General features: G+C 38.9%; 1 protein-coding gene and 1 long non-coding RNA gene across 5 annotated transcripts in view; one reads left to right on the plus strand and one right to left on the minus strand.

Annotated features, from left to right (window-relative positions):
* Positions 1 to 18,923, plus strand: part of ppp2r5eb (protein phosphatase 2, regulatory subunit B', epsilon) — a 47,538-nt gene that overhangs the window by 17,287 nt on the left and 11,328 nt on the right. For 2 of the 4 annotated variants that reach the window (XM_007566256.2, XM_007566255.2), the window contains exons 3-12: positions 1,749 to 1,945; positions 5,419 to 5,520; positions 5,976 to 6,068; positions 6,180 to 6,310; positions 6,993 to 7,052; positions 14,245 to 14,353; positions 14,826 to 14,879; positions 15,443 to 15,493; positions 15,577 to 15,696; positions 15,785 to 15,941. In XM_007566256.2, coding sequence (XP_007566318.1) covers positions 1,749 to 1,945; positions 5,419 to 5,520; positions 5,976 to 6,068; positions 6,180 to 6,310; positions 6,993 to 7,052; positions 14,245 to 14,353; positions 14,826 to 14,879; positions 15,443 to 15,493; positions 15,577 to 15,696; positions 15,785 to 15,916 — 1,049 coding nt within the window. In that variant the 3' untranslated portion in view covers positions 15,917 to 15,941. Of the gene's footprint in view, positions 1 to 1,748; positions 1,946 to 5,418; positions 5,521 to 5,975; positions 6,069 to 6,179; positions 6,311 to 6,992; positions 7,053 to 14,244; positions 14,354 to 14,825; positions 14,880 to 15,442; positions 15,494 to 15,576; positions 15,697 to 15,784; positions 15,942 to 18,923 lie in introns of those variants that run through there. The other 2 variants (XM_007566258.2, XM_007566254.2) reach the window with 2 other exon arrangements.
* LOC107837920 (uncharacterized) overlaps positions 4,294 to 18,923 on the minus strand; it is a 16,885-nt gene continuing 2,255 nt past the window's right edge. Inside the window, exons 2-3 of the long non-coding RNA XR_001663971.1 lie at positions 8,388 to 8,392; positions 4,294 to 4,554 (exon numbers count right to left, since the gene is read on the minus strand). This is a non-coding gene — a long non-coding RNA (uncharacterized LOC107837920). The remainder of the gene's footprint in view (positions 4,555 to 8,387; positions 8,393 to 18,923) is intronic.

Genomic DNA, 18,923 nt, shown 5'->3' on the forward strand with positions numbered 1-18,923 from the left:
GATTGTGGAATAAAAGGGATGAGATTTAAAAGTAGCAAACCTTCATTAGAATAGGATAGAAATGGCCTTTATTGTTCTGGTAAGGACAAACTCTGGTGTAACAGCAACAACAGATATAGAAAGTTCACATAGAAAGTTCTTAGTATTAAAAACGATATATTAGAAAATGGACTGATTATAATAATATAATGTACAAGACTATAATAGAAAATACTGTTCAATTAAAACCAAGGTTTTAGGTGGACCAGAGTTCACTTTTTTGTTCTGCATCAGAGTTCGATTGTACATTCAGACCTCCTCCAACAAACCAGACTTTCGAGACAAGCAAATTAGAGTTTAATTACAGCGGACTGGACCGGGTTAGTGGGAATGATGAACTCTGCCCTGGTGTGTTTAGGCCTGTCACGATAACAAATTTTGCTGAGCGATTAATTGTCTAAAAAATTATTGCAATAAACGACAATATTGTTTCAAGAGCTTTTGACACTCATTTAATGGAAATGACTAATAATGCATGCGATTTCCTGCCATAGATAGATACACTTTATTTTCAAAAGAACACAACACTGGAACTAATAAACTAAATAAACAAAACAACCAAAAACAAAAATAAAATGGATTCTCAGTCTCCATTAACAAAAAACTTATTTGAATAAAAACTAAACAACATAAAGCCGAAGTGGAAATAAATACTGCATTCAACCAAACGAGTGCAGATTATGAAGTCTGTATACTATATTGCCTTTCAGTAATCACTAGATTTAAATAGAGAAGGCGGGCACATCCGACTACCTAATGCAATAGTTCATACTACACGATGTTTAGCCCCCATTTTCTCCTTCCGACAATTTTAGATCGTTGGCCGTTCTGATTGTCGATGGTGATTTCGTGACCGATCATCCTGTAGTGTGTGGTGTGTTACGGTAGGTCGTTGTGGCCGCTCCGATCTAAATCGGGGGTTTTCCCGACTGGGAGCTTAACGCTGCCTTTGAATGTGACAGGTAGCCAATCGGAAAGCGCGGATTCTCCTCCGTGCTTTCTGCGGGGAAATAACGTGGGGCCGACAACTTGTGTAGTGTGAGCTGGACATTACACAAAGGAAATGAGAAAGGGAGGGTCAGTGGAGAACACCGGAGCTGAGCCTTTTTTCATTCAGTGTCATCAACAGAAAGGAAAAAACGGCAGGAAGAGACAATAAAGCCAATAATTAAAATGAGGTCGATGGGTTTAATTTATTGTGCGATTAATTGATTTATTGTTTATCGCGACAGGCCTAGGTGTGTTGTTCAGGAATCCTGTAGGTTAGCTACAGTAAGCTGAAGAGGATCACTGGGAAAATGTCAGGATGGATGAAAAACTCAGGTAGCTTTAGTCATCCACAATGGTCATCCACACCCCCACTATTCTTTATTATTGGAACATTAGTGTTCTATCTAGCAATGATAAATATAAATGGGTGTATCAGATTGGCAATCAATGGGATGTGCAATTAAGATGGGTCCCAATTTAAAATGTACATAATTTGCATTTGTATCGATTGAACATCGAAAAATAAAATCGCATACTATTATAGACATTAGCAAGTTCTGTGTTCCAATACTCCCCCTCACTGTGCAGAAACATTTTTTTAAATACAAGTAAATTTGCAATATTGTAAGGAAATGTGACTTTATCTTCTTGTACACTTCATCTTCTGTTTCTTTAGTTTTGTCTCACTGTTGCTTTTTGTGTTTTGTTTGTGCTTGCAGACGTTCCAGTACCAGAGCAGCCGGAACTGTTCTTAAAGAAGCTCCAACAGTGTTGTACTGTCTTTGACTTCATGGACACGCTGTCGGACCTGAAGATGAAAGAGTATAAGCGTTCAACGCTCAACGAGTTGGTGGATTATGTGACTATCAGCCGTGGCTACCTGACAGAGCAGGCCTATCCAGAAGTTGTCAAAATGGTAAGCAGGTCAATCACACACTTCTGCTTAGTTCTGGGTCACCTAAAAGCACGCATGCCTTTGAGTTTCACATTTTTCCTACAACTCTTATTGTTCCTTTCAGTATCAGATTTCCTATAAAGTAGTGGCTGGATAAAAAGCACTGCTTCAACGACGCCACCCTGGCATGCAGGGTTTCTTTTTTTCTGTGGTGAACTGATTAAAGGAAAATTTAAAGCTTCTAAAGCAATTAAATGTTTAAATGATGGTCAAAATATAGAAATTTTAACTCCTATTTTGGGTTCATATATGTTCATATCCAGGGGATTCAATGCTGAGATCCAATATCAATATCAAATCACCCATTAATGTTTGAATAGCCCATTGTATCATAAATACCCACTGCATTATAGGCAAAGAACAATTAGGCCGATATTGCATACATGAGCCAGTAGAATAATGATAAATGGGGGTGTTTTCATTGTCTATGTAAAGTAGTAGATTAGCAGGCTAAGCGGTCATAATAATAAAGTCGGAAAAGCAACAAAAAAAAAAAAATTCTTATGTGGAGAACTTCTGACAAAAGAGCATTTTTTTACTCTAATTTCTACCATTCCTTAAAAAAAGAAAAGAAAGAGGAAGTTAAGAAAAAAAGGTTTAGTGCATCCTAGTATAAGACTGTGAGACTGCTGTTTGAGTGACATTCATTAAGAAGATAAAGATCTGCTGTCAGATCTGCTGGTTATTTTTTATTTCCGTTATGTCAGACATGAGAAGGTGAGTTTTCTTCTTCGGCTCCTCTAACTAAATTTTCTCCGACGCGAACTGCAATATAGCGCAGTCACAAACTCCAGCTGGCTTTTGTATGAACAAAAATTATGACAAAGTGACTGTGCAATTATTTGTCTACTTTGAAAGCAGAAGTGATCTGCTTTGGGCCAAATATAGATGAGGATTTGTGGCGGACCCGTAAATGGACCTAATGTGAAGATTTTTTAAATTATTTTTTTTAAATGAGTGAATAATATGTTTTATGGTTGTTGCCATAAAACCATGCAGTTGAAGTCTTTGTATTGATACCACACTGAAGCCAGATACATTTTATTCTAAAAGACGGAGGTACTTTTCATCCCATATCTGAAAACAGATTTTCTTTCCATAAAATTGCAGCCATTAAACCTAGATCAGTGGTTCTTAACCTTTTTTGAGGTACCAAACCCACCAGTTTCATATACGCATTCACTGAACCCTTCTGTAGTGATAAATAAAATATGATTTTTTTCCCCCCCAAATTCAAGACATGGGGGTGACCCAACTAGACTTTAGTTGGGTCACCCCATGATCACGAAGTCTTCCTAAAAGGTAGAGTCTCTGAGAACAGTTCTTCAAAATATAGTCAGTGTTTTCAGCAAAGTTGAGCTGACTGTCCAGGAACAACTCAAGGTATTTAAAATTTGCCACAGTTTCAACAGGTTGGCCATCGAGAGAAACTGGAACCACTTTAAGGTCTTGTTTAGATCATTTAATTAGCTCTACATTCTTAAGAGAATGAAAAATTAATAATAAATAATAAAAACTTTCCGGTATTCTGACTTAGTAATGTAATTATATTAGTTGTGTTACCACCCCCACGGCACTAGAGGCAGTAGCAAGCCCGAAAAGATGCGACTAAGGAGCAGATTTAGAAGTACACCGAAAGCTACAGAATTTGGTAAAAACTGAGCTTTGCTGAAGTAATTAAAGACACAAGTTCAAATCCATGCTGAGAGTGGAACTCCTTCAATCAGTGCTCCTCCACAGCACTGATTTGCTAAGCAATGCAACGTGATCCTCTACGGCAAGTGATAGCAAAGAGGGAGCGTCATCATGACTTTACACAAGTGTGTCTTTACCTCCGCGGCAGAGGCTCTGCCGAACCCCTGAGACCGACTCATCAAACCCCTGGGGTTCGATCGAACCCAGGTTAATAATCTAGGCCCTAGATTCTAGGGCCTAGATTATTGTAGCTCCACTTCCCCATATTTTGCATGTAAGTTCACTTTGAACTGTGCCACACCACAACTTTCCTGAAACACCCAGNCAAATTCAAGACATGGGGGTGACCCAACTAGACTTTAGTTGGGTCACCCCATGATCACGAAGTCTTCCTAAAAGGTAGAGTCTCTGAGAATAGCTCTTCAAAAGTCAGTCAGTGTTTTCAGCAAAGTTGAGCTGACTGTCCAGGAACGACTCAAGGTATGTAAAATTTGCCACAGTTTCAACAGGTTGGCCATCGAGAGAAACTGGAACCACTTTAAGGTCTTGTTTAGATCATTTAATTAGCTCTACATTCTTAAGAGAATGAAAAATTAATAATAAATAATAAAAACTTTCCGGTATTCTGACTTAGTAATGTAATTATATTAGTTGTGTTACCACCCCCACGGCACTAGAGGCAGTAGTAGTAGAGCCCGAAAAGATGCAACTAAGGAGTAGATTTAGAAGTACACCGAAAGCTACAGAATTTGGTAAAAACTGTGAGCTTTGCTGAAGTAATTAAAGACACAAGTTCAAATCCATGCTGAGAGTGGAACTCCTTCAATCAGTGCTCCTCCACAGCACTGATTTGCTAAGCAATGCAACGTGATCCTCTACGGCAAGTGATAGCAAAGAGGGAGCGTCATCATGACTTTACACAAGTGTGTCTTTACCTCCGCGGCAGAGGCTCTGCCGAACCCCTGAGACCGACTCATCAAACCCCTGGGGTTCGATCGAACCCAGGTTAATAATCTAGGCCCTAGATTCTAGGGCCTAGATTATTGTAGCTCCACTTCCCCATATTTTGCATGTAAGTTCACTTTGAACTGTGCCACACCACAACTTTCCTGAAACACCCAGATTTGTTGATGTTCTTGGTCCTGACTTCTTAAGTGTATCTCTACACTTGGTCTAATGGCCCCACAGCTCCCCTGTTCTGGCACCATTGTATTAGGTCCACAACACACTTTGTGTGTTTTAAGTGGAGATAGAATAATAAATAGAATTATAATCTCTCTTTATTTTCATCAGAACTCTTGCTGCAGTGCTGAAGGCTTTTAATTATATTTTGTGAACTTCCTGATAGTAAAGAATTCCAGTAGACCAGCATTGAGGTAACGCATGCATGGTCTAGTTTTTCAGCATCACTCCTGAACAGGGTGCTATTTCTAATTTTGGCAATATTTCAGAGATGGAAGAAGGAAATCCTAGAAACTTGTTTAATATGAGATTTAAATAACATCTTGGTCAAAAATAACACTGAGATCTATAACACTGGATACAGTGTTCCCAAGTAGCCTTAGAATGTGAAGATTTCTCATTTAATGAAAAAGCTGGAATCTTTCAGACAGATGAGTTCTAAACCTGCCTGGCTTACGTTCGTACATATTTCTTGGAGAACATTGTGATCAACTGGATCAAGATGATTATTTTCTCATCTATGAATGCTTCCTATGCTTTCTGTTTGCCTACTCCAGGTGTCTCATAACATATTCCGGACCCTTCCACCCAGTGACAGCAATGAGTTTGACCCTGAGGAGGATGAGCCCACACTTGAGGCATCTTGGCCACATTTACAGGTAAAAGATATGCACTGTCAAACAGAATGTCTTAATTTGTTTATAAAACGAAAATATTCAAAAATATGTTGAGAAAAGAATTCTGAGCTCAGCTTGTCCTTCTTGAATGCAAAGGAAACTGAAGTGATTAGTATTTTCTTCTAGTCTTTACAAAGCTAACCAGTAGTGTGCAGCAAAAGGTGTGTGTGGGGGGGTGTTTTCCATTTGGCTCCTGTACTGCTTTAGAAGCCTCCAGTTCTTTGTCTGGCATCTCATTAAAGACATTAAACTGCAGATAGTGCAGTGGAGAGTTCTGTGGTATGGAAACTCTTTTTTTTTTTTTTCAAACCTTGCTGCTGGTAGCCTGCCTCCTCTAGATGACGAGGAGAAAATGTGATTGTCATGCTCACAGCACCTGCTTAGATATGCTATCTGTAATGAGTTATAATCTTTACTTTCTTCCAAATCTTTTTCAGTTGGTTTATGAGTTCTTCATTCGGTTCTTGGAGAGTCAGGAATTCCAGCCCAGCATTGCCAAAAAGTACATAGACCAGAAGTTTGTCCTACAGGTGAGTTTCTACCGCTGACTGTCCTACTTCTCTTCTCATTTCCACTGCTTACCAGTTGCTTCAGTGTCCTTTCTTCTTCACCACATCACTGCTTTTGTTCCCCTCAATCAGCTTTTGGAGTTGTTTGACAGCGAGGACCCTCGAGAAAGAGACTATCTGAAGACAGTCTTGCATAGAATCTACGGGAAATTCCTGGGGCTGAGGGCTTTTATACGAAAACAGATCAATAATATTTTTTTACGGTGAGTTTTTCTTGATACATTTCTTTACTTCTAACATTTTCATCTGTCTCTGATTATTTTATAATGGGACATTTTCAGTTTAAAAATATACACTGCAGCTATTTTTTTGTTGTTTAATAAATTAACACATCTGCAGAGCTCCAGGATTATCAGTCTGAGCAATCTGAAGGATAATGAACCATCAACCTGTCGCAGCAGATCAATATGTTCTCTGAACACATGCTCCCTCTGAATCCTTCAGTTACCAATGTTCTCAATCAGTTCTAAAGCATTCCATGATTGCGCATCTACTTGTGTACTTCTGATTGTCTACACACCTTGATCACCTCAAGAATAATCAAACTTGACCTATTTGGAGTTAATCTGCTGATCTGTCTCCATTTTCTTTAACATACATTTCAGCGCACAGACCGATGCGAAGTTACATCTTTATGTGAAAAAATCTGAGGAAATTTACTATTTACATATGAGTGAGATTTTCCCATCCTTTTATTTTTGTTTTATTTATTTTGTGTCGTATTGTCTGAGGTTAACTTTGGTTCAGTTTCATCGTTCATCAAAGTTTGTTACTGTGTGCAAAACAGTTTGTGTGGCTGCCGCACATTTTCATTGCAGGTAAACTGTTTATACATGAGGCCCTTGATGTTTACCTGTTTGCTGTGTTTTACTCTCTTTTTTCTAGTTTTGTTTATGAGACGGAGCACTTCAATGGAGTGGCTGAGTTGCTGGAGATCTTGGGAAGGTATGTGGAAATCTGCAGTGAAGGTGGTTCTCTGTAACGTGTACTAAACCCCTACATCAACCTTTTTTTGACAGATACTGTCATTTCATGTATGTTTAATTATATGTTGCCTGCTCAACAACAAACCTGCTGAGAAGAAGACTCTGCTAATTGGCAGTGACCAAAGTCAAATATTTGCCACAGGCGACATCAACTCTTGCCTGAAACTGTTGCCTAAGGATAAGCCAACACTAATGTCATTAGTGCCAACTAGTTTGGTGCGTTGGTCTGTTTGCCAAAACAATGTCAGATTCTGTCATGTTCTCTGGTCCCCTGTCTGATCTGGCCAGTGATGACATATTTAACCTGATGCTGTCATTCAACCGCTGGTTATCTAGGGCAGTGGTCGCCAACCTTTTTATTACCGCGGACCGGTCAAGACTTGGAAATTTTGCTTCGGCCCAGGGTGTGGGGGAGGGGTTGAACTGTCAGATAAAGCTTCTGCATGTTGGTGTTCCCGCTAAAACCTGAATATGCCCAATTTGGGTTGTCTTGGCCCTTTTATCACAGCCTGTGGGGTTTTCCCTGACTGGGAGCGAGAATGCAACGTCATCTTTTATCCACCACCTTTTCTTGTTGTTACGCCTTAAAATGACTCCACAAACTGTCACTATTGCTTCTACATTGTCATCTGTGTTTGGTCATTCTAAATTCCTGTATGCTATGTTGGGGGTTTTACTGAATTATTCTCTGGAATTGGAATGTTTGTGACTGGAATCAGTTTGTGTGGTGTGTTGCTCCTGCCTTGTGGCTGGACACACAAACCGATCCAACCTGTTTTTTTTACTTTTATCAGCTCTGTGGTCACAGAGGTTTGGAGAATCGGCCAACAATTCTTAAATCTTGCCGTCTAAACCAGACTTAAGACTTACAAGCTCTACTCATCTCCTTGACCACTGCTCAGACGCTCACTGACTCTGGTCGTTATGGTAATGTTTACATATCCCTTCAAAATAAGATACAGATACGCCACAAAGATGAACATTTTACTTTCGTGAAAATTTTAACTCACAATAACGACTAATGGGAGCCCTGAGCTTGTTTCTCTGCAACAAGACGGTCCCATCTGGGAGTGATGGGAGACAATGACACCCGAATGTTGCTTATATCCACAGCGTGCTTGGTCTCTACGTGGCGAAGCAGTTTGAAGCTTCATTGCCTCATTAACAGCCGGTCGCTGCTTGTTACGCAGAGCGGTCTTGTAATGTGGGAATCACCTACCGATCCAGGATAAATCCATTCTCCTGTCTCTTCTCTGGGCCTTTTCCACTTCGCAAAGAAACTTTCCAAAGACACCTGATCTGTTTCTTACTCATTTTGCTGCTTGTGGGCTCAGTGTTGGTACGCAAGTAACCGAGAGAATCCGGTTAAAGAATTTTCAAAATAAAAGATCCTCCAGACTCAAATAATACATAAAACGGAAATATTTAATTATTTCTTGCGCGGCCCAGTACCAATTGGTCCACGGACCGTTACCGATCCGTGGCCCGGGGGTTGGGGACCACTGATTTAGGGGGTATCCTGAAAACAGTGTGGGCTGCATTGATAGTTGGCATACATTTGGGGAAAGCCCAGTCTGATCCAGAGAGTCTGCATCCATCCCACTTTGGATGGAGCAGATCTTCTTTCTAGGAATCTGGCCAAAAGCATTAGTCCTCCAAAACACTGAGACTCAGGGTACAGGCCAGGAAGCAGAGTAGTGGTTTACACTTTGCAGCTCCTACACTGTTACCCACCCACCAGAGTCAAGGCTGTCTTACCAAAATCTAATGGATTATATGGTAAATAAACTGAACTTGTACAGAGTTTTTCCAGTCATTTTGACCACTCAAAGCACTTTACACTAAAGTCACATTTATCCCTTCACACTCAGAAACTCTCACACAGTTACACACTGTTATGCAGATTGGCAGGCAACTTCCCAGGGTTACATCAACATGGGAGGAAGCTGGACTCAAACCTATGCCTTCCAATTAGAAGACTACTACTCTAACCACTGAGCCACAGTCACCTGTTAAAGACGTGAAAGACTGACCTAAACAGTACAAATAATGAAAATCTCAAAGATAAATACAACTCTTTCTGAACATAAAAATAAAACTATTAAATATGGTGCATTAGACATCTCTCTTCAATGATTTTGCCAGTTAATGACTTGATCTGTGACAATCAGATTGATTTGTTCTGTTTCACAGAGACCTGGCTGCAGCAGAAGGATTATGTTAGCATAAATGAGTCAACCGCTTCTAGTTATTTAAATTTTAACATTCTTTGAAGTGGAGGGCAAGGTGGAGGGATAGCAACATTCAGATTTATTGATCAATCCTTCCTATCTGCACTTCTTTTAACTGTCTGCACTTCTTTTGAACTTCTAATCTAGTTTTACTCATCCTAGTTGCAAAGCACTAAAACCACAATTTTTTAAATCTTAAGTTTTTTTTTTTAAACATTTGATTAAGATATTGTGGGACTTAACATTCATGTTGACACTGAGAGTGATGGCCTAAATGTAGCTTTTAATGTTATTTTAGACTCAATTGGCTTTACCCAAAGAATTCAAGGTTCTGCCCACTCTTGTCGCCATACTTTAGACCTTGTGCTGACATATGGCATTGAGTCTAAAGAAATAACTATTTCTTCATAACTCTGTGCTTTTTGACCATTTTTAATAACCTTTGATTTTATTTTAACTATTTCAAATCTGACAGAAAATTTAATTATATCTTTATCAGACCTTACTGTTAAGTATTTTAAAGGATCTCTTTAATTTCCTTCCATCTCAAATTGTTGATCTTGTTCATGGTGTTACTTCCTCGTGTAGCATTAGACAATGTAGTGTCCTTAAAAAAGAAGGTAAGCATCTAGAGCAACCTCAACCTTTTTCGGGCCAGCGCCCTCCTAGCCTTTATCCAGGTCCCTCACCGCCCCCCACCAAAGAATTTGCAGGCTACTTTGCACTGACCATTATTTTATCATTAATATTACTATCACTATTGTAGATGTTTTGATTTTTATGCTTGTTTCTGTATTTATCAAAAATAATTTCCCAGAAAACAAAAAAGCCATGGGAATAGAAATTATTTTCACAGGTGTTTACAAAAAATGCAATTAACATTCAAGTTAAAATCGGTAGGCCTAACAGCAGCCAATCAGAGTGGAAAAAATATTCTTATTTTGTGCCATTTTCTAGTTTTTAAATCTTGCACAAAATGATCAGATAAAAGTTGTACAACATGCCAGTTTAAACTTTGAACTATTTGCAGAACGACTGAGCTCTGCAACATTAAAACATGGATAGAACTATAACTATATTAATCATAGCTCTTCTTCTCTTCAGTGTTTCTGTTTCTGGTGGTGCAGCTCTGTGCTGCCTTCAGGACAATGGGACATCAGAGCATCATCCACAAAATTCCTCTGTATTTACTTTAGTTTTTTCTTAGTTTATTCTTACATTTTGTTCTTCATTCATTTCCATTTAGTTTCCTTTGATTAGTAATTATCCTCTCTTGGTTTATTGTTATGTCCACTTTAGTTTCTTTCCTGTTGCTAGATTTATTTTATCATTTATTGACCATCAGTAATCTTCACTCATCACCTGCTGCGCCGCCTAATCATCATGTGTTTCACATCATGTGTTGATTTTTCACTGTTCAGCGTCGGATTCTCTGTTTTTAAGCCATAATTCACATCTAGTTCGTCGCTCCGTTTTATGTCACGCTTCTCCTGTTTCAGAGTTTTGCGCAATGTGCGCGTCGTTTTTTTTTTTTAACCCTCTAAGGTGCAGGGCGGTCGGGAAACGTATCGATGGGGAAAAGACAGACTGACATAAACCTTTTAAAACAACGGAAACAATTTCTGCATTCTGATTATTGAAATTTAAAAGTGCTGTGTTGTTCTATCACCCCCGTTTCATACCGGACCACTTACAGCTCCGGTGTTAAAATGAACGCTCTCTATCGGGGTTTCACCCATGGAGGGATTTCTTTATGTAAATGGGTTCATTTTTCAGAGGGATACACAGTGAGGGTATCGTGATTTTAGCTACCAGTAGCAGGAGAACGGAGCTGTGCCAAGAAGCTAACAGAAGCTAACAAACACTGAATAGAAGAAGAGCTGCCATGTATATTGTTGCAGCCAAGCATGGTACACAATGCAGTTTTACCAAGTTGCTCAAAGTCTAAACTGGCATTGTTGTGCATTTAAAGTGTAAAGTTTACCTTCGACCAAACGCCCCCCAAAGGCATCCCAGCGCCCCCCTTTTGTAAAAATGTCCGCTAGCGCCCCCTGCCGTACTCTGAACGCCCCCTGGGGGGCGGTACCGCCCACGTTGAGAACCGCTAATCTAGAGGAAATTGGCTCTTTGTTTAATTCAGAACTTAATTCTTTGAAGTTTTTTTTTAAACATTTATTTATTGATTTTAACAGGAGAACAAGAAACATGCATATATTCACTTACAAAAACTTAAAATTTAGACCTAGACCAGACAAAAACCCAAAGGGCATATACACAGGGTAGGGGAAGAAAAAAAAAGGGGGGACGAGGGGGGTGGTTGCAGCAGACCCTCAATTGACCAACCAACGTAAACATCAGTTTGACTCACCATATGACCTTATAACCAATCCTCTTTCCATCCATCAAGTTGGATATCATTTTGGCACAGCCAAGTGTAAAAGACAGACGAGACCACCCAAAATTTATCAAGCTTATTCTTAGTAAAATAACTGATTTTCTCAAGTGCAAAGTAGAACGTCATTTGTGTGGTCCATTGTGAAATTCCACATAATGTCCCTTTCTTCCAAGAGAGTGCAATGCAGCGTTTAGCTTCCAAAAAGGAGACATAAAGTAAGGATCTCAAGTTGTTTGGGATAACAAAGTCTTCAGGATAAATATTCAAGATGCACATTTTAGGATTCAAAGGAACCTTTTTACCAATCAACTGACCAATCACAATCAATACATCCTTCCAAAAAGCCAACACTCGAGGACACGCCCACATACAATGAAATAAAGAACCTTTTTGGGAAGTACATTTAATGCAAGTGTCAGGTATATTAGGGTTAAAATTATGCAATTTAACTGGGGTGATGTATTGCCTAGTCAGCCATTTTTATTGTAATAATAATTTGGAATTTGTGTTAGCAGATCGTATTCTTTGAAGTTTTGAAATTAAGAGCAATTTTTGCATCCCAAAATCAAACTTCAAAATCACTAGTATTTATAGCTGTATACCATTTAGCCATTTATTTTCAAGTTTTAGATGGTCTCATTATTTATGAAATGTTCATCAAAATCTCAAATCAAATTTTATTTGTTTAGCACATTTCAGCATCAAGGCATGCTTTTAGACCTGTGCGTTACACCTTAAAAACACAAAAATACAAAGTCATAGAAACACAGTCAACATTTAGTGTGATTAAGAGCAAATGAAGTAAAAGTACTTTAGACTGAAACCCAGGCACAGCCAGGCTGCTGGGACCAACAGGACAACATGGCTGACCTTTAGCATTGCAAGCAGGTCTCCAGTGTTTCAGTCCTATGGCTCATGAGCAGGCCCAGTCCCAGGCCCATTTCTGCAGCTTCTGATCTTAGCCTTCATGCTGCTGAGGTTTGGAACCAAGCTGTTCACACCACCTAAACACACATCCATCCTCACCTAAACTAAAGTTCACTCTGGCCTTTAAGGAACTTTTATTACCTTTCTCGTTAATGAGTAATCAGAACCTCCATGCATCATGTTTGTTCTGGAACTGCAGCACAGACACAGACATGCACACACGTTTGCGTGGCTATCTTTGTGGGGACTTTCCATTGACTTCCATTAATTTCTACAGCCTAAACCTAACCCTTATCCTAAACATAACCATTACATACCTAACACTAACCCTAACCAAAACTCGATTCACACCTTAGTCTTAAATCTAAAAATAGCGTTTCCCCTTCTGGGGACCAGGCTTCTGTCCCCACAAGGAGCAGTGGGTCCCCACAACGCATGTGTCAGGAAAATGGTCCCCACAAGGTATTGCAAACAAACACACACACAGCTTCATCCTCTCTCTCCATCTACGTTGATTTAGAGGAGAAATGTTTTGAAGTAAATATGGAAGATTAAATGGTAAGAATTATGTGTCAACTCGAACTCTGGTGCCAGCAGATGCTTATGGCAGCAGCAGTTGGAGTCTAACAGAATAAATGCTATATCATTGGCTCAATCACATTGAGCCAATGATGACCATCAGTATGTAATACTAAATCATATGGAGAACTGCCTAATAATCTGAGTTGAGGCATGGTGGCTGATGGGGGTGGGGTGGAAAGTCTGAAAAGATTTTTCATTTTTGATGATAAACAGTTAAATGTTGATTAAAAAACTCATAACTTACATAGAACTAATCAACAAAGCTGATTAAAGGATGGTTGCTCCTCTCGGTCTCAGCCTGTAGTTTGAGAAAAGTGAGAATATAATCAGTTGTCTCTCCTGCACGAGTCCTGCTGCTGCGTCCAGCTCTGTCAGCTACTGCATGTTGTGCATTTAGTATTTCCCAGACTAAAAGAGGCTTGAAGAGTAAATGAGTTCTTAGTGAAATTAGCAAGTATTGAAAGAGTACTTTCTAATACTAGGAGTACTTTCAATACTTGCTAATTTCACTCAGGACTTCTTGGAATAGGTTACATGGGAAATATTTTTCTTTAAAACGACAGGCTCTAAGTAGTTTCTGTTTTCAGACAGATGGGTACATGAAATTGTGTCTTTGAAACTATTGCTGCAGACGATCCATCTTGGTATTTCATTGTCAGACATCTTAGAATTTAAAAAAAGCAAACAAAAAAAACAACAGATTGTTTTTCTTTATTATTTCATATGTAAAGTTTAAGAATTGAATGAATGAGTATTATGTTTGTACTTAGATGATACGGGCTAAGCTAAGGGAGAGATTGAGAGAAATTTATATGGTAAATACAGTTTCATTTTTTGGGTTTACAGTTTTAGACTGTAAACAGATTTAGTTGAAATTTTTAATTTTCCTAAAGTGAACTTTTTAAATATTCATATAATCTCTGCTCATTACTGACTTTTTGCGTTATGAGCTGCTAACATAGCTGTCTTTGTTTCAGTGTTTAATGGTGCTTTTGTCTCGTCTCTCTTTCTGCCAGTATAATCAATGGTTTTGCTTTGCCGCTGAAAGCAGAACATAAGCAGTTTCTGGTTAAAGTGTTGATCCCCCTTCATACTGTCAGGAGCCTGTCCCTCTTCCATGCACAGGTAATGTCTTTCTGGAATATTTTAACCTTGGTTACCTTTTCTTGTCAATTTGACACTGATTGGACTGTTTTATTTTGCTGCTTTAGATTTTATTATTTAAAATCGTTTTTAATTTTTACTGAACTCTGATCAATCATGTGTTTTTTCAAGTGATATTCTATTACATATATCTTTGGATATTATTGAACTTACTTGATGCCTGTTCAGGGGCAAGCACCAGTTTTGAAACTTGAAATGTTTTGATTATAAACACTTCATTTTTAGGTTTTGTTTAAATAAAGTTTTGGTTCTGGAGGTGGAGTGGACTACAAATTTACAAAGTTGGGAAACAAACAGCTTCTGAATCTTTGATTTTCTTATCTCTTGAATAGTTGTAGGTTTTATCAAACCAACTGGATGATTTAAGCTCTGTATTCTACCTAACCTGTTTGAAATAACTGGTATTAAAGCTTGAACTCTTCTCTTTTTACAGTTGGCTTATTGCATTGTACAATTCTTAGAGAAAGACCCGACATTAACAGAACCAGTAAGTATCACTACACGTCTTGTTGAATATCTGAAGTGAATATACAGCTGGCTTCACACCAGCTATTCACTATGTTTCTATCATTGCTAAATGGAACACTAATGTTCCAATAATAAAGAATAGTTGGGGTGTGGAAGACCATTCTGGATGACTAAAGCTACCTGGGTTTTTCATCCATCCTGACACTTTCCCAGAGATCCCCTTCAGCACTGTCAGCTGGTTCCTCGCCATCCCCACCCCACCCTGCCCTGCCCTGGCGGGAGGCCCACTTTTCCTACTTGACAGTCAGTCTCAGACGTGGTGGAACTGACTTGACTGAGTTTTGTTGGCTTGATGGAACCCAGAGAACTGAGCCTTCTGCAAAAAGTAAAACTGTCATTCTTAGATGGGACTCTGAGGTTACCATTGAGAATATCTGCTGCTTCAGATATTCTGGGGCCTTCTTCTTGTTGACTTTCCTAAAACTACTCTCAAAGTTGTGTAGCTCCACACACACACTGCAGTTAGAATAACAGAGAACTGAAACTCAAGTCCATTTCCATGTTCTCTTCCTTCCTCTTCAGGTCATCAGAGGCTTACTGAAGTTCTGGCCAAAAACGTGCAGTCAAAAAGAGGTAAGGCTGCTGAAGGAAAGGAAGACTACTTCTCTATACACACGCTCGGTCAATAAGTAATGCTCTCCTCTGTGGTGGTTCAGGTGATGTTTCTGGGAGAGCTGGAGGAAATTCTGGATGTGATAGAGCCCACACAGTTTGTAAAGATCCAAGAGCCGCTATTCAAACAGATCTCCAGATGCGTTTCCAGCCCACATTTCCAGGTTAGTTATGTCCCATATAAACCATGCCTGGGCTGTTTGGATCTGGAGATGAGTATGTGTGTGTGCGTGCACGTGTGGTTCTCTGCAGGTCGCAGAGCGAGCTTTGTACTATTGGAACAACGAATACATCATGAGTCTGATTGAGGAGAACTCCAGCGTCATCCTGCCCATCATGTTTGCCAGCCTGTACAGGATCTCGAAAGAGCATTGGAACCCGTGAGTCGCCTTGCACACCTAACATGAACAAACTGTCTATGTAATTATTACACAAAACGTGAGATAGATCTGTCTGCAAATCAACAATAAGATTTGTTCTAGTTCAGATTACAGTGTTCCCAAAAATAATAAAAACTCAACTTTCTCTACCCTGCTGACCAGATATCAGTTAGAGGCTCAGCTATTTTTGATTGATCTTTCTATTTTTCATAAATAATAACTGGATCATTCTTTTGTATTGTCTATGGAACATTTATTTGTTGTTTGGTCTGGCGTTAAATGAGTGATGATGTAAATTCCTGAACATTAGAAAAAGTGAGGAGTGGAATAATCCTCCAGTGACCATGGGGGAGGGAGTTTGTCGTCACTTTGTCTTTTGCTAGGAGACCCAGCTTAGTTTTTATGTAATGAGTTAAATCAAAGTAGATTCTTGGTATTTACAGGATGAGACATTGATATGTCAACATGTTTTTCTCCCATGACTGACTGACATTTTAAATAGAAAGTTATTTCTTCCAGTCGATTATTNAGTTTGTCGTCACTTTGTCTTTTGCTAGGAGACCCAGCTTAGTTTTTATGTAATGAGTTAAATCAAAGTAGATTCTTGGTATTTACAGGATGAGATATTGATATGTCAACATGTTTTTCTCCCATGACTGACTGACATTTTAAATAGAAAGTTATTTCTTCCAGTCGATTATTAGCATGGTAGACCACCTGGCTCTACCCCCACAGCCATAAGCGTAGCTATTTGTAGATTGTTGTTTTTGTACAATTAATCACTATACCTAGCTTTGTAAACTTGAAATGTAAATATGCACACAGTTGTAGTTCTTGCAGGAATGGCACTCTTAACAAGGCCCTCCTTCTGCAGCACTCTAACAATTAAAATGCAAACAATTATCTGAATTTTGTTTTCTTTTTGTAGCAGTAAGCGGGTAACGTAGTCTCAGCAGCAACTAAGGGAAACTTACTGCACTACACACATATAGATGTACTAGCACATTTGTTCAGGGGACACTGACGGATATATTTTATTCTCAAGTTCTTATTTGCCCTCACCCCTTCATCGGTAGCCATTCTAACTAGCTTTAGAATTCATGACGGACTCTGGCCCTGTCTCAATACTTGCACTTCCTCCCTCGTTCTGCCCTTGTCTCCTTCAAATGCGGGTTCATGTTGAAGGGTTTAAGTGCAAAAAGAAGAAATAAAAAAAGAATAGTCACAAACTAACTGAAGAAAGTAAAATAAAATGTCACAATTGCAAGACAAATTTCAAATCTTAAATTAAGATATTAACATATTGGTATAAAAATTCAACCTTTGTGATGTTGCAATGTTTAAGCACTCTTAAATAAAATTATTTCACTTTAAAAATTGATTTTTTTAAATTTTTTTTTAGAAAGCAGTATTTGTGAATAAAACATATCCACAGGAATAAATAAATCATAATTTAACTCTTCATTCCCTGTTAGATCAGTGTTTTTTCAACCTCTGTGCCGCGGTGATCGTCAGGTGTGCCGTGGAAATTATCCAATTTCACCTCCGGACTATAAGCTGCTACTTTTCTCCTACACTTTGAACATGCAGCTTTCTTTGGATTTTTCTTCAACCACCAGGGGGCTCTTTAGCAGGAAGTGAATCATTGGAACTCAAAATTGGAAATCAAAGAAGAACGAGCTAATTTTCATTTAGAACAAGCACATGCTAGCAGCAGGCACGACGGAGAAATGTTTTCAAACTCATATGATGCAGCTTCTAAGTTGAGGAGTGTCGATCTGGCAGTACAGGAGGGAAATAAAGCCGCTGCACGTAAACTCGGCGTGAACAAAACCGGATTTGGAGACGGAGAACTGCAGTCCTTAATATATCCAGCAGTTATTAGGACGCAGCCCTCTGCTGCCCTCTGCTGGGTCCTTATGGGAAACCGAGAGCGGCAGAGATACCAGCGGCCTGTAGCCCGGTGCGGCTGATATATGTAAGTTTCCGGGGGGGTTCAAAAAATTTGAAGGTACGCTTTATAGTATGGTGCGCTCATAGTCCGGTAAATACGGTAATTGGTCTTAAAAGATTTTTTGAAAACGAATTAATTATCTGTAAATGATGCCATCTTTGAGTTTCTCTGCTGTAGTAGTGACTAGCGGTGTAATCATGTAATTTTCTTACCACTAGATGGCAGCAGGTACAGAGCATTTTACATTAAAACAAGAGAATTAGTAACATTCATGCATCACACCACAGTGTTGTGGCACTGTTCAGGTGTATTTTTGAAGTGGACATGTTATGTGCAATTTGAAATAAGAAATGTAAAATATGATAAAAATACATTTTTGTGTTTATTTGATTCCTATTCAAGACACTTTGATAAGAATGACTATATATGTAACATATACAGAGTATCTTTGTCTACATTTTTGGTTGGTGGTGTGCCTCGAGATTTTTTCAATTAAAACAATGTACCTTGGCTCAAAAAAGGTTGAAAAACACTGTGTTAGACGACCAAATTTTTTTATATTAAAACTTAAAGATGGAATAGATTTCTAGTACAATATCCACTTTTGAAAATCTTTCTAAAAACATTAATGGAGTTGCAATTGAAAAAAAAGTGTATGGTATCAAAATCTGTCACAAAACATACAGGAATTTTTATTTATTTTTGAATGTCTTTTGCAGAAAGTCATTATAGAGAAAACTTAATACATAATTATGAAATTAATATCAAGTTTTTTTGTGGGAGTGGAGTAGAACGCTATTTGGTAAGATCAGCCAGATGTCCATACCTGAAGCACTCGAAACTGCCAAAGACTCCAAGCCTTGGCCAGCCGCCTAAAGAGATACACAAGAGAGAATGAAGCCAGGAGGATTAACTGGCTCTTCTCCACCCAACCAGCTAAAGTGTACTCTCAATGGCAGGGTACTAACAACAGAGCAGACCCACCAAGGCTGGAGACTGAACAATACTGGAAAGGGAGGCGTCCCACAACAGCAATGCACAGTGGCTAACCTCTCTA

The sequence above is a fragment of the Poecilia formosa genome, unplaced genomic scaffold, assembly GCF_000485575.1.
Source record: "Poecilia formosa unplaced genomic scaffold, Poecilia_formosa-5.1.2 Scaffold189, whole genome shotgun sequence".
Lineage (NCBI taxonomy): Eukaryota > Metazoa > Chordata > Actinopteri > Cyprinodontiformes > Poeciliidae > Poecilia > Poecilia formosa.